The sequence below is a fragment of the Podarcis melisellensis genome, assembly GCF_964234715.1.
Source record: "Podarcis melisellensis genome assembly, chromosome: W".
NCBI lineage: Eukaryota > Metazoa > Chordata > Lepidosauria > Squamata > Lacertidae > Podarcis > Podarcis melisellensis.
In genome coordinates this window covers 14,500,036-14,515,909 of record NC_138535.1, presented here as the reverse complement: position 1 = coordinate 14,515,909, position 15,874 = coordinate 14,500,036, and the positions used below count along the sequence as shown (strand labels likewise).

Sequence of the window (15,874 nt, the reverse complement as noted above, 5' to 3'; positions counted from 1 at the left end):
CCCCAGCCACTCTGGGTTGCTTACAATGCGTATAAAAACATAGTAAAACGTGAAACATTAAAAACTTCCCGATACAGGTCTGCCTTCAGATGTCTTCTAAAAGTAGGGTAGTTCTTTATCTCCTTCACATCTGATAGGAGGGCATTCCACAGGGAGGGCGCCACTGCTGAGAAGTTCCTCTGCCTGGTTTTTTTGTAACTTCACTTCTTGCAGTGAGGGAATGGCCAGAAGACCCTTGGAGGAGGACTATCAGTAGCTTTAGGAGTATGGAAAGACCTTGCACATTTAACACATCAGAATGGTTGTGGTACTGGGACTCACTGGTAGCTTAGGGGCCTATAAATAATACAAATATATATTTTTAGCTCCTAATTGCCAATATAGTGGGGACATTATTATTATTGTGTACTGTCTTTCCATTAGATAACTGTATTTATTTCATAATGGTATGATGTTCTACACTAAGATTTTGTTTAGGTTTATTCCAGGGCTAATGAAAAGGAGCCATGTTGCTGGTGGCTGGCTAAAGTGAGAATGATAAAGGGTGAGGTAGGAATATATTTATTTTAATATTCTGGTATTGAAGTGTTATGTTTAGCTTCGGATTTTAAGTTCTTGAGGGTCTCTTTTCAAGTACTGCTTATTTATTGGACATTGTTACTAGAATCTACAGTTGCAATGGAAATTATTATCAAAATTTACAGACTTTCAGCTGTTTACAATGAGCAGATCAAACAAAAGCAATTGAAATACCATATTTACTTGAGTCTAATCTGCCATCAAATCTAATGCGCACCTCAATTTTCAGAACGTATTTGCTGTTGAAAGTATTTGCTGTTGAATGCCATGCACATCAACAAAAAAGTATTTGCTGTTGAATGCCATGCACATCAACAAAAGTGCACTCTTTACAACAATGAGTCAGTGCTTGTTTCAAGAACAGAGAGGCTGCATCTTTTTTCCAGCTCCAAACAGCTTCCCCCACAAGTGAAAAAAATTAATAAGAGGCTTTTCCTGGTGCAAAAGGGAAGGAGTGGGGTAGCAAAGAGAACCAGGAAGCAAACCCCTGACCCTCCCTCCACCTGCAAATCTGAGGGATGCATGGAGAGGAGTGGGCAGAGGAGTGGGCGAAGGCAGCCAACAACAACAATAACAATAACAGATATTTATTATGGTTGTAGACCAACAAAAGGAGAGAGGGGTACAATAATTTAAAATCCTTTAAAAGTTAAAAAAAACCCCTAAAAGGAGTTAAAACAGAAAGTGTATATAAAAGTCTATAAGAATCCAAAATAGGCTAAGAGAGTTAGTGTTTCTCAACCTTGGGTCCCCAGATGTTGTTGGACTACAACTCCCATCATCCCTGAGCTCTGGCCTTGCTAGCTAGGGACGATGGGAGTTGTAGTTCAACATCATTTGGGGACCCAAGGTTGAGAAAGGCTGGAAGGGTTAAGAACGTTAGACAAGAGTGAAAGAGTGTAATTAAATAATAATAATAATAATAATAATAATTTATTTATTTATTTATTTATTTATACATACATACATACCCCACCCATTTGGCTGGGTTTCCCCAGCCACTCTGGGTGGCTCCCAATTGAATATTAAAAACACAATAAAGCATTAAACATTAAAAACTTCCCTAAACAGGGCTGCCTTCAGATGTCTTTTAAAAGTAGGATAGTTGCTTATTTCCTTAACATCTGATGGGAGGGCGTTCCACAGGGCAGGCGCCACTACCGAGAAGGCCCTCTGCCTGGTTCCCTGTAACCTCACTTCTTGCAATGAGGGAACCGCCAGAAGGCCCGCGGCGTTGGATCTCAGTGTCTGGGCTGAACAATTGGGGTGGAGACGCTCCTTCAGGTATACAGAACTGAGGCCGCTTAGGGCTTTAAAGGTCAGCACCAACACTTTTCTCGGAAACGTACTGGGAGCCAATGCAGGTCTCTTAGGACCGGTGTTATATGGTCCCGGCAGCCACTCTCAGTCACCAGTCTGACAGCTACATTATGGATTAATTGCAGTTTCCAAGTCACCTTCCAAGGTAGCCCCACGTAGAGTGCATTGCAGTACAAGCGAGAGATAACTAGAGCATGCACCACTCTGACAAGACAGTCTGCAGGCATAGGGTCTCAGCCTGCGTACCAGATGGAGCTGATAAACAGCTGCCCTGGACACACAATTGACCTGCGCCTCCATGGACAGCTGTGAGTCCAAAATGACTCCCAGGCTGCGCACCTGGTCCTTCAGGGGTACAGTTACCCCATTCAGGACCAGGGAGTCCTCCACATCTGCCCGCCCCCTGTCCCCCCAAAACAGTACTTCTGTCTTTTCAGGATTCAACCTCAATCTGTTAGCCACCACCCATCCACCAACTGCCTCCAGGCACTCACACAAGACAGTCACCCCCTTCACTGGTTCTGATTCACAAGTGAAAGCCCAGGGGTCTGAACACTCATCCCCTAACACCACTTTCTGGACACGGCCTAGGAGAAAGGAGTGGAACCACTGTATAACAGTGCCCCCAGCTCCCAGCCCCTCTAGACGGTCCAGAATGATGCTATGGTTGATGGTATCAAAGGCCGCTGAGAGATCCAGCAGAACTAGGAAACAGCTCTCACCTTTATTCCTAGCATGCCAGAGATCATCGACCAGCGTGACCAAGGCAGTTTCAGCCCCAGTAAAATGTTAGTATATAAGAATATAGCTATCAGTCTACAGAGCAGTCTAATATGAGTGGTCATTATATCTAGTTTGTGGCACAGGTCATCATCTGACGAATTTTTGAGCACTGCTGTGCAGAATCTGGCAACGTTGTATTTTGTAGCAGGGTTGGTATCTGGAAGCAGCAGGGAGGTATAGAATTTTCCTGTGCGCCCTGGGTACTTATGCAGTAATGGTAAGATGAGGCTAGTACGAATGTCTCTATAATAAAGATACTGGAGAAGCACATGCTCTGTTGTTTCTATTTGTCCAGAATCACAGGGGCATTGTCTCTCCAGGTAAGCAATCTACCTTTATTGGCCTTCAAGGACAGCCGAGGGGAGGGCATGACATCGAGCCAAAGTAAAGGTCCTCCGGTTTTTAGGGATTTCGAGTTTAGCTAGATATGCCATAGGGGAGGCAGAATACCTGGAGGATCCATTGGCAATAAAAGTTGGGGTCCTGGCTAGATCCAATTGGCGTTCAGTGTCTGCAACACACTGTTTTATGAGAGCTTTGGCCTGTTTGCATTCCATGCTGAGTAGAGGACCTGGAGAGAAGCCTAGGGTTGAGATCTTTGTTGCCATAGCCTGTTTCCATGTGGATTGAAAATCATCATTCATAGTTAGTGGGGCAAGGCCAAGGGGAAATAAAGAAAGTCTGAGCCAGTAGTTGAGTATCGTCACCTGTTGGAGCCAGCCGTCACAAGTGGCACTTTTTTAGTACAGTGGTGCCCCGCTAGACGAATGCCTCGCAAGACGAAAAACCCGCAAGACGAAAGGGTTTTTCGGTTTTTGCGACGCTTCGCTAGACGATTTTCCCTATGGGCTTGCATCGCAAGACGAAAGCCCATAGGGAAATCTCGGGGACCTTTTTTTAAATGCTGGCGGTGGGGAGCAAAGCCTTCCCCCCCCTCCGGACTTCAGAAGAGGTCCAGGAAGGCCGGCGGGGGCGAAAGGCTTTGCTCCCCACCGCCAGCATTTTAAAAGCGGTCCGGGATAGCAGGGAAGCGCTTCCCGCTATCCCGGACGGCTTTTGAAGGCAGGCAGGGGGGGCAAAGACTTTTGCCCCCCCTGCCTGCCTAACCGGGGGCTTTTAAATCGCCCCCGGACTGTCCGGGGCGATTTAAAAGCCCCCGGACGGCTTTTGAAGCCTTCCCCCCCGCCCGGCTTCGGGGCATCATCCCGATGCCGGGCGGTGGGGCAGGAACGCCTCCCCCAGCCGCCCGGCTTCGGGGCATCGTCCCGATGCCGGGCGGTGGGGCAGGAAAGCCTCCCCCAGCCGCCCGGCATCGGAACGATGTCCCAAAGCCGGGCGGCCGGGCGGGAAAGCCTCCCCCCCCCGCCCGGCATCGGGGCATCGTCCCGATGCCGGGCGGTGGGGCAGGAACGCCTCCCCCAGCCGCCCGGCATCGGGGCATCGTCCCGATGCCGGGCGGTGGGGCAGGAACGCCTCCCCCAGCCGCCCGGCTTCGGGGCATCGTCCCGATGCCGGGCGGTGGGGCAGGAAAGCCTCCCCCAGCCGCCCGGCATCGGAACGATGTCCCGAAGCCGGGCGGCCGGGCGGGAAAGCCTCCCCCCCGCCCGGCTTCGGGGCATCGTCCCGATGCCGGGCGGTGGGGCAGGAAAGCCTCCCCCAGCCGCCCGGCATCGGGGCATCGTCCCGATGCCGGGCGGTGGGGCAGGAAAGCCTCCCCCCCCGCCCGGCTTCGGGGCATCGTCCCGATGCCGGGCGGTGGGGCAGGAAAGCCTCCCCCCCCGCCCGGCTTCGGGGCATCGTCCCGATGCCGGGCGGTGGGGCAGGAAAGCCTCCCCCCCCGCCCGGCTTCGGAACGATGTCCCGAAGCCGGGCGGCCGGGCGGGAAAGCCTTTGTCCCCCCTGCCTGCCTTCCCAGGGGCTTTTAAATCGCCCCGGACAGCGGAGAAGTCCTCCGCTGTCCCGGGCGATTTTAAAATGCCGCCCGCCAGAAGAGGTCGGGGGAAGGCTTTTTCCATAGGAACGCATTAATTGATTTTCAATGCATTCCTATGGAAAACCGTGCATCGCAAGACGAAAAACTCGCAAGACGAAGAGACTTGCGGAACGAATTAATTTCGTCTTGCGAGGCACCACTGTATAAAATAAAGACACGGAAAGCCTGCAATATTTCCATAATAAGAGAGAGCAGCCCCTCTGTCTGCCCTTCTCCGATTTATTCTCCTTTGTTCTGTCCAGCCGCATGGCCGTTTGCCAATCTCATGTTACCTCATCCGGTCAAGCTTTTATTGCCCCCATCATTACATTCCAATACATTGTAAAGCTCAGAGTGCTGGTCATGAGGTCCGGAGGTACCCTGCAGTATTTACAAACCTCTGCCATGGCTTTATGACTCCCACAGTCACCCACACTCTAGCCTCCACTTTTATGAAACCTGTTTCTAGTCTCAGGGTGGCATTAGGACTCATTTTGGGACTTGAAGGGCTGATCTTAGAAATTTGGATTGTACAGGTTCTAGGGGTGCAAAATTGGAGAAGGGGCCCAGCTGGGCACCATAGAGAAGTTGTACTATTGGCTAGGCTTCAAATAAGTTGAGTGCTGCAGGTATATAGTGGCCACCTCTTGTTTTAAGAAATTTAAGGATTACAGATTAGCTTCTCTGTGCAGTTTCAGCAACATGTTCCCCATGGGCTTTCCTATTGCCGGTAGAGTGAAAAACTACCGCCATGTATTCGAAACAAGAGACCTGCTCAGTCTTGTGGTCATCTAACGGTTCATAGGCCTTTTGGCAAATGCCATGATCTTAGTTTTCTGATAGTTGAGTTCTAGCTGCTTCTCCTTGCAATACTGTTGAGGCCAATAGGTGTTCTTGAAAGTATTGCTGCATAGAATAGAACAGAAATGTGTCTTCCAGCAAGCTTTGGGGAGTGAAAATTTATGTTGTGAAGATGGCCCACCATGGAATTAATGTAAAAATTAAATAAGAGTGGGGCCAGTATGCAGCCTTGCTTGACACCTTTCTCTTGGGGTCCCTTCCAAGTCTACAGTTCTATGGTTCTGTGATTCTAAGTAAACATGGGCTGTGCACGTATAGCTGCTAGGATCACCCCAAACTTCTGCATTTAAGATCTTATTGGTGGGAAAGCGCGTTAACGTTCGACAGAGACCAAAGTCTGCGTCGAGGGGCGTTGGGTAAAGAAGCATGGAGACAGTGGGTGGTGATGGTGTGGACTTGGGATTCAAAGCAGGGTTGGATTTTTATATTTTATTTTTTGGGGGGAGCGGCAGCCCAGATAGCCATCAAATAACAGAACGGTCTGTCTCTTACCCTTGAGGACAAACAGCAAGATGCAGAACTAGGGCAGAGCAAGTGGTGGTAAAGGAGCCTGCCCTCCATCTAATCTAATGTGCACCAATTTTTTTGCAGCCTGATTTGGCAAAAAAAGGTGCACATCAGACTCAAATAAATACAGTAGCTCAACACAACGGATGCTTCAAGTAGTTTCCCCAAATTCAGCTGAAATTCCAACTTATACTGGCTTCTCCAACCCCTTCAACCCCTTCATAGCAAGCATCTTTAGTACTTAGTAGTGCAGCGTTTTGCTGCTATGACCTACTTCAAACGAGATGCATAGCCAGACAGCGGCCTCCAGTTCAGTAATATTCTTGGGTTTGCGTGCTGCAACCACCTTCTTCAAATCCCACCAGAGATTTTCTATGGGGTTCAAGTCAGGTGACACTGATGGCCACTGTAGAACCTTCCAGGACTTCTGCCTTGGTGGAATTTGAGGTATGCTTGGGATCATTGTCCTGTTGGAGCTTCTCCTTATCAGGGTATAAGGGCTTCTACCTGAATGCACAACAGAATCCACTATCACCTGGTAGACCACAAGGTGGGTTGGCTACCTTAGTTTCTTTGGCCTTAAATCTGCAGGTGGAACAAATCGACATCCAGTCGTCATCCATGCTGGGTGTAAAGCTACAAACAGCGGAGGAAGTGTTCGTGGTGATTGCCCTGTTGGAAGGTCCAATGACACCCAAGCTTCAGCTTCCTCACAGATACCATGATGTTTCCTCCTAGGATTTCCTGATATTTCAATGAATCCATCCTGCCTTCCACACGCTGCATGTTTTCAGTGCCAGAGGATGCAAAGGAGCTCCAGAGCATCACCGAGCCACCACCATTCTTCACTGTAGGCAGAGTGTTCTCTTCAGCGTATGCTTCATTCTTCTTCCTCCAGACATAACGCTGATCCAAGGGGACAAAAATTTCCAAGTTTGTTTCATCGCTCCAAAAAACAGAATCCAAAACTTATGTGGCTTATTTATATGTTTTTGAGCATACTGGAGCCAACTTTTCTTGTGCTTTTGGGTCAGTAGTATTGGAGTTCTGGCAAGGAAACCTTCTGTGTTTAGTACGTGCCTTACTGTGCTCACTGCCACCAAGTCTTGCTGCAGCTCTTATGCAGTCACTGAGGGTTTTTCCCAGTCTGCCTTCCCAGAAGTCTGGTTGCTGCTGCAGATAGCTTCCTTTTTCTGCCCTGTCCAGGTAGTGTAACCACTGTTCCTTTAACTTTGAACTTGCAAACTATGCCTCCAGCGGTGTCTCTAGGAACATTCAGTGCCTTCGCTATCTTTTTGTATCCTCCTTTTTTGTGAAGGACAGTGATCTCTTCTCTTCTCTTACCTTCTTGGACCATTCTCTTGACTTAACTATATTTCTAACATGCAGCCAAATGTAACTCTCAGCAAACCCCAAATCCAGCTCAGGTATTTCATGTGTTCCAGCTCAAGCGCACCTGGTACAACTAATGAAGCCCTTGATTAGTTGCATCAGGTGTGCTTGAGACAACACCTGTTGTATTTGTGCTGTTCTGAGGGATTCTATTCAGGGGGTTAAATAATCTTCTTCTTTGGCGATCACTTGTGGCCAAGTACGATTGTCTTCCATGGACATGGCATGTCTGTAAGTGACTGTGGAGGCCAATTCTGGACCCGCATGTCCTTCCACAGTGGTAGCATAGGTTTCTGGGCAGGAGTTGATCATGGTGAGGATTTGCCAAAAGTGCCTTCTTCTGAGCACGTTTCTCCCTTGCGTCCTGAGTTCAAAAGTCTTCAAAGGTCATGACACCTTTGGTAAAGGCTGTTCTCCAATTGGAGTGCATGCAGGCCAGTGTTTCCCAATTTTCCGTGCTTACAGGTGAAACTCGGAAAATGAGAATACCGTGGAAAAGTTCATTTATTTCAGTTGTTGTTGTTTAGTCGTTTAGTCGTGTCTGACTCTTCGTGACCCCATGGAGCAGAGCACGCCAGGCACGTCTGTCTTCCACTGCCTCCCGCAGTTTGGTCAAACTCATGCTGGTAGCTTCGAAGACACTATCCAACCATCTCGTCCTCTGTCGTCCCCTTCTCCTTGTGCCCTCCATCTTTCCCAGCACCAGGGTCTTTTCCAGGGAGTCTTCTCTTCTCATGAGGTGGCCAAAGTACTGGACCCTCAGCTTCACGATCTGTCCTTCCAGTGAGCACTCAGGGCTGATTTCCTTCAGAATGGAGAGGTTTGATCTTCTTGCAGTCCATGGGACTCTCAAGAGTCTCCTCCAGCACCATAATTCAAAAGCATCAAATCTTCGGCAATTTATTTCAGTAATTCAACTTAAAAGGTGAAACTAATATATGAGATAGTCTCATGACATGCAAAGTGAGATATGTCAAGCCTTTATTTGTTATAATTGTGATATTATGGCGTACAGCTGATGAAAACCCCAAACTAAAAAACTCAGAAAATTAGAATATTAAATGAAATCAGCAAAACAAGGATTGCATATAGAGCAATATTGGACCTCTGAGAAGTAGAAACATGCATATGTACTCAGTACTTGGTTTGGGCCCCTTTTGCATCAATTACTGCCTCAATGCGGCATGGCATGGATGCGATCAGCCTGTGGCACTGCTGAGGTGTTATGGAAGACCAGGATGCTTCAATAGCAGCCTTCAGCTCTTCTGCATTGCTTAGTCTCATGTCTCTCATCTTTCTCTTGGCAATGCCCCATAGATTCTCTATGGGGTTCAGGTCAGGCGAGTTTGCTGGCCAATCAAGCACAGTAATCCCATGGGCACTGAACCAGGTTTTGGTACTTTTGGCAGTGTGGGCAGGTGCCAAGTCCTGCTGGAAAATGAAGTCAGCATCCCCATAAAGCTTGTCTTCAGAAGGAAGCATGAAGTGCTCCAAAATCTCCTGGTAGACAGCTGTGTTGACCCTGGATTTAATGAAGCACAGTGGACCAACACCAGCTGATGGCATGGCTCCCCAAATCAACACTTCACACTGGACTTCAAGCATCTGGCATTGTGTGCCTCCCCATTCTTCCTCCAGACTCTGGGTCCTTGGTTTCCAAATGAGATGCAAAAGCTGCTCTCATCAGAAAAGAGGACTTGGGACCACTGAGCAACAGCCCAGTTCTTTTTTTTCTTTAGCCCAGGCAAGATGCTTCTGACGTTTCTTGTTCAGGGGTGGCTTGACAAGAGGAACATGACATTTGAAGCCCATCTCCAGGATCCGTCTGTGTGTGGTAGCTCTTGATGCACTAACTCCAGCCTCAGTCCACTCCTTGTGAAAATCCCCAACACGTTTGAATGGTCTTTTCCTGACAATCCTCTTCAGGCTGTGGTCATCCCTGCTGCGTGTGCACCTTTTTCTTCCACACTTTTCCTTTCCGCATAACTTTCCATTAATGTTCTTCGATACAGCACTTTGGGAACATCCAACTTCTTCTGCAATTACCCTTTGAGGCTTTACCTCCTTATGATGGCTTTCTGCACAACTGTCAGGTCAGCAGCCTTCCCCATGATTGTGCTTCCTACTGAACCCATTGCAGGTGCTATGGATTGAATAGCTACTGCACCTTTTCACAATATTCTAATTTTCTGAGATTGTTAATTTGGGGTTTTTATCAGCTGTATGCCATAATATCACAATTATAACAAATAAAGGCTTGACGTAACTCGCTTTGCATGTCATGAGTCTATCTCATATATTAGTTTCACCTGTATACAGTTTTTTTTTTATAGATATGCATTGAGAGCATATTTAATCCTCTCTTGTTGTCAGCCTGTATTTCGCTTTCCATTCTTAAGTTGGGAATAGAGTAGTTGCTTTGGAAGACGATAATCAGGCATCTGAACCACATGACCCATCCAACGAAGTTGATGTTGAAGAATCATTGCTTTGACACTGGTGATCTTTGCTTCTTCCAATACACTGTCATTAGTTCACCTGTCTTCACAAGTGAGATATAATTTTTTTTTGAGATACTGTTGATGGAATCTTTTGAGGAGTTGGAGATGGCGTTTATAAGTGGTCCACGTTTCACAAGTGTTGGTAGTACAGTAGCTTTGTAAACAAGCATTTTGGTTTCCCTGTGAATGTCCCGGTCCTCAAACACTCTGCACTTCAATTAGGAGAAAGGTGCACTCACAGAGCTAAGATAGTGCTGGATTTTGGCATTACCTGCCAATTATGGAAAGATAACTGCCCAGGTAGGAAAAGTGATCAACATTCTGTTCAGGGGGTTAAGACTGGAGAAACCAGTATTGTAGGAAAAACAGAGATGACAGGAGGTTGGATGCAGGTGAGCTGTGCAGACGCACGCTGACAAGCATGCTCCAAACAAGCTGCCGACTAGCTCTGCTGAGGCTCCTTTTATTAGCAGAAGTCAACAATCGGAAACAGTAGTGAAACCACCCTGAACATGACGTATTTCCATCTAAGCACATTCCCAGCATTAGCAAATACACATGTCAGCAGGTGTTTCCTTCAAAGTTTCCCCCCGATACTTGATTAAATCTGCGTCCCCGATCATGCTTCATCCAAGCGATATGTCTAACAAACAAATTGTGAGAGGACACAATTTCAGAGGAAAAACCCTGTTTTCTAGCCAAGAAGGCAAAAGGTCAGGGAAAGCAGGTGCAACGCTCCTTGACATACTGTTGCATGTCTGGTGCGAGGTTTGCCTTCGTAAAGCGGACCGTTACCTCTACACAGTGTAAGTTGCAATTTAAACTGAATTGGGGGAAACCACTTGAAGTATCTGTTGTGTTGAGCTATTTCAATTGCTTTTGTTTGATTTGCTCATTGCAAACAGCTGAAAGTCTGTAAATTTTGATAGTAAACCTGATTTGCAATGGGGGTTGAATAATTTTGATTGCAACTGTAAGTTTACATACTGAAGCAAAATAAAACAGTTTATCCCAAAAGTAAAATACAGACCCCCTTCAGAGTACACTTGTAGCATACATCACTTCTCAGTTTAACAATGTCTGAGACAGTTTTGTCCTTTTTAATTAGTTTTATGTAATAGAATATGCAGCCTGTGATGCTACCTACAATGAAATTGTCACAATTGAGCGCCTAAGATCTGCAAATCCCAACAAACCTACAACAAAGGATACCTTTCATAAGATCAAACTTGATGTGCCAGAAGATTTAAGGCAAATGTGAGTATAGAGGTCTTTTATAAATAATTTTAATCAACTTAAGTTTGTAATACCATTCGAAACGTTTTCATGCCATTATAGTTGTTGTTGTTGTTGTTTGTTGTTGTTGTTATACCAATGGTGGAAGTTGCCAAATATCCAGCGCTTAATGGCGGATTTCCCCCGGAGCTCCGGAGGGAGTCTGCTCTACAGGTTCGGGTCCTGCCGTTACGGCGAAACGGGGATCCCAACAAATCACAGGTGCTGAAACCTGTGAACAAGGAGACTCGGCGGGCACCTTTTGCGCCCCCCCAAACCTGCAAAGAGCCTTTTTAAAGGCTTCGGAGCAGCAGCGGGTGAGCGGCGCGGTGCTGAGAGTTGTTTACCAAGCCTGTGGAGTGAAGCCGCATCGCCATTAGCGGAGAGCGCTGATTTCTTCCGAGGAATTGGACTTAAGAAAAGCAACTACCTGTGAGTAGGATTAATGATTAAAGGATTAATTTGAAGCTAAAATTACGGAAAATTTGGTCCGAGACGGGAAAGGTATAAAGAGGAAGTCTGCCTTTCCGCTCTGCAGAGTGACTAAAGTAAAGAGATTGCTAAGCTGGAACCGTAAGAAAATTTACTTTTGGATAAAAACAAATCCATCGCCAGAAAGCAGCCCTCCTCCCGTGAGCAGGAACGGAGGGGAGGAAATTGTATACCATATTTGCCTGTTTGAAAGAAGGGAATTTGAACTTTTACTGCTGTTTTGATACCCTGGGGACGATCTGCTTTGACAGGGAAGTCGGCTGTAGGTTGTCTGCACGTTAAGGTAAAGAAGTATCTTTTGGAGCAAACTCCTGAGCTAACTTTTTGAGAGGATACAGTGTCCCTGGATTATATATGAACTGTGTAGCACTTAAATAACTTTGAAGAAAATTGATACTGTGGACTTTTAGGTGATCTGGGGGATTTGCAAAGAATACTTTGTTTTAAAACTGTAAAGTGAAGTTAGAGACTTCTCCCCCTAGAGGAGACTTGACTGTAACCAACAACAATTGAAATACTAGCTGCTGAGCCATTGGGAAATTCCTATCCTAAACAACTTTACAAAGCGTGAGACTGACCTTGGCCCGGCATGAGAGTGTTATGGATGGTAAAGGGAAAGTAGAGATACAGGAAAAAAGTCTAAGATCCGGTAGACAATACAAAACAGATACTTCACAACAAAGGAGGGCCTCAACATCCGGACTCACAGGCGCAGCTGCTGCCTCACAAGCAAAACAAAGAATTATGTCATCGGAAGACGCACTGGCTAAGGCACTTGGAAAAATAAATGAATCTTTGGAACATTTAACGAAGCAAGGGGCAGAGACAAGTAAACAAGTTGCTGAAACTAATAAACAAATTGCAGAAACTAATAGGAAAGTTGCAGAGGTTTCAGCAAAAATTGACTTAAACACTACAAGTATAAATGAGCTTGGAAAGAAGGTGAATTCTAACACAGAAACCATCGAAAAATTACTAGAGGAATCAGCTACAACTCGAAAGATTGCAGAGGAGGCCAAGGAAATTGCGACTACTACACAGGAAAAAATCCCACCGGTCATCCAAAAACTGGAGGACCATGATCTGACACTGTCCATGATTGATTTGCAAAGGAAAGAGAAGAATTTGAGAATCAGAGCAGTACCGGAAAGTGAAAGTGACAACTTGGTGGACTTTCTTACAAAAGAATTTTCAGAATTTTGGCAACTGGGCCCAGAGAAGGAAGAATTTAAGATAGTTAGTGCATTTAGACTTGGCACAAGACAAAGAAGGAGCAAGGCAAGAGATTGTTTGATAACTTTAAGATCCAAAGAAGAAAGAGATAAAATCTTGAATTTGCACTACCAAAAAACACTGCAAATTGAAGATTCCTATGTGGAGATCTTCAAAGACATACCGAAGTACATTTTGGATGTAAGAACATACTATAGAGATCTGGTCATCTTGCTAAAAAGAAACAGTATACTCTTCAGGTGGGAATTCCCTCAAGGCCTATCCTTTAAATACAAAGGAAGGAAAATAAGAATAAGGACAGTGGGTGACAAAGATAAATTTATGAGAGACCACGAGGAGGACCTGCAGAAAGAGGTGGAATCTGGACAAGAACCAACTTCACCAAGAAAAGGAATGCTAGACATTGCAAATTTATCATTTGGACTTCAACCACCGACCCAAGAAGAACACCTTTTTGGAGCTGTAGGAGGAAAGAGTAAATAACATCATCATGGCGTTGCAACTTCTTAGCTGGAACTGTAATGGTCTGAACATACCCCGGAAGAGAAAAAGCATTTTTCATATATTAAAGAAAGAACAATTGGATTTGATCTGTCTACAAGAGACACATGTGATGAGATCACATAGGAAATTACTTATTAATAAAAGATTGGGACAAGAATTCATTTCGTCGGACAGAGTTAAAAAAAGAGGAGTGGTGATTTATGCAAAGGAAAGATTGTTGCCGAAATTAATTTTTAAAGATGACCAAGGAAGATTTCTTGCAATTGAAATCCAAGCCCAAGGAGAGAAATTTTTGATTGTAGGAATTTATGCACCGAATGAGGGAAAATCTGAATTCTTTAAGAAGTTGCATGAGATTTTGTTGGACTATTTGGATTACAATGTAATTTTGATGGGAGACATGAATGGAGTAGTATCCACAAACATGGACAAAGCACAGAGACAGGTAATTACTAAAGATGGAAGACTACCAAAAACCTTTTTTGAAATGACTGACAATATGGACTTGGTTGACATTTGGAGAACAAAAAACCCTCTTGAGAGAGAGGGAACCTTCTTTTCTGAAGCCAAAATGACATGGACTAGAATTGACCAAATATGGGTTACTAGAGGAATGGCTCCAAAGATAAAGAAAGTTGAAATTTGCCCAAAAACTTGCTCTGACCATAATGCCGTAAGGATGGAGATGAAGTTAATGACAGCAGGTTCCTTCAGATGGAGGATGAATGACACCTTATTCAGAGATGAGGAAGTATATAAAAAGGCCCAAAAGACTTTGAGAGATTACTTTGAAATAAACATGAAGACCAATGTTGAAAAGAGAGTGATCTGGGACGCAAGTAAAGCTGTTATGCGAGGATTCCTGATACAACAAAATGCAATAAAGAATAGAAGCCAAAACGAGAAGAAAAATAAGATTTTGGAAAAGATAAAAGAAGGGGAAAGGAAATTAAGATCAAAACCAAAGTCTCATGAGATTCTGAAAGAAATTAAGTTGTATCAAATACAATATATGGAATTAATGAATCAAGAAATAGAATGGAAAATCAAACAAATGAGACAAAAGACTTTTGAATCTGCAGATAAATGTGGGAAACTTTTGGCTTGGCAAATAAGGAAAAGACAAAAATTGAATACGGTGACAAACTTAGAAGTAGAAGGAAGGAATATCTACAATCCAACTGAAATCAGAAGATGCTTCCAGAGATATTTCAAACAACTATATTCACAAGGGCCGCAGAAAGAAACGGACATAGACCGATTTCTTGAAATAAATGGATTACAAAAAATCTCTATTGAAAGTAAATTAGTATTGAACCAGAAAATAACTGAACAGGAAATAGAAGGTGCCATCCAAAACATGCAACTGGGTAAATCTCCGGGACCAGATGGGCTGACTTCCAGATACTACAAAGCCTTGAAGGAGTGGTTATTACAACCTTTGAAGGAAGTCTGCAATGAAAATTTGGGAGGGAAAAGGGCACCAGAAACGTGGAAAGAAGCTTTTATTACACTTATACCGAAGACAGAGACTGAAAAGACTCAACTTAAGAACTACCGCCCTATTTCTTTACTAAATGTGGATTACAAAATCTTTGCTGACATTTTGGCTAAGAGATTGAAAAAAGTTTTGATGGAGGAGATTCACAGAGACCAAGCGGGCTTTCTCCCAAGAAGACATTTGTCAGATAACGTAAGGAATATAATTGACATTTTGGAAAAGCTGGAAGTGAATATAAACACTAAAGTAGTTTTGATATTTGTGGATGCGGAGAAAGCCTTTGACAATATTTCTTGGAGCTTTATGAGGAAGAATCTCCGGGGGATGGGGGTAGGCCAAGAGTTTGAAAATGGTATAGGTGCAATATACTCTGAACAAAAAGCAACAATGTGGTTACAGAAGAATTCATGATAGAGAAAGGGACACGTCAGGGGTGCCCAATCTCTCCATTACTTTTTATATCAGTCCTGGAGGTTTTGTTGAACATGATTAGAAGGGATCAGCTGGTTAAAGGGGTACAGGTCGGAGCCAAACAGTACAAATTGAGAGCATTTGCTGATGACTTGGTACTTACATTACAAGATCCAGAATCTAGTACAAAAAGGGTCTTAGAAATAATTCAAGAGTTTGGTCAAGTAGCAGGTTTTAAATTGAATAAGTCAAAAACTAAGGTATTGGAGAAAAACTTAACAGCTTTTGAAAAAGAGAGGTTTCAGAATGAGACAGGATTAACTGTGGTTAAGAATGTGAAATACTTGGGGATCAATATGACAGCTAAAAATGTGAATTTATTTGAAGATAATTATGAGAAAATTTGGACAGAAGTGAAAAAAGACTTAGAAATCTGGTCAAATTTGAAGCTTTCCTTGTCTGGTCGAATTGCGGTTATAAAGATGAATGTATTGCCTAGAATGTTGTTTTTGTTTCAAACATTGCAAATTGTGGACAAGATGG

General features: G+C 44.6%; 2 protein-coding genes and 1 long non-coding RNA gene across 5 annotated transcripts in view; 2 read left to right on the top strand and 1 right to left on the bottom strand.

Annotated features, from left to right (window-relative positions):
- The window catches only part of LOC309361140 (fragile X messenger ribonucleoprotein 1-like), a 222,030-nt gene that overhangs the window by 83,481 nt on the left and 122,675 nt on the right, over positions 1-15,874 (top strand). For all 3 annotated transcript variants that reach the window (XM_081896098.1, XM_081896099.1, XM_081896097.1), the window contains 2 exons: positions 478-549; positions 11,024-11,172. In XM_081896098.1, coding sequence (XP_081752224.1) covers positions 478-549; positions 11,024-11,172 — 221 coding nt within the window. The remainder of the gene's footprint in view (positions 1-477; positions 550-11,023; positions 11,173-15,874) is intronic.
- Positions 1-15,874, top strand: part of LOC309361155 (uncharacterized protein) — a 140,164-nt gene that overhangs the window by 14,209 nt on the left and 110,081 nt on the right. The window lies entirely within an intron of this gene.
- LOC309361183 overlaps positions 8,325-15,874 on the bottom strand; it is a 187,318-nt gene continuing 179,768 nt past the window's right edge. The window contains exon 3 of the long non-coding RNA XR_014164375.1: positions 8,325-9,120. This is a non-coding gene — a long non-coding RNA (uncharacterized lncRNA). The remainder of the gene's footprint in view (positions 9,121-15,874) is intronic.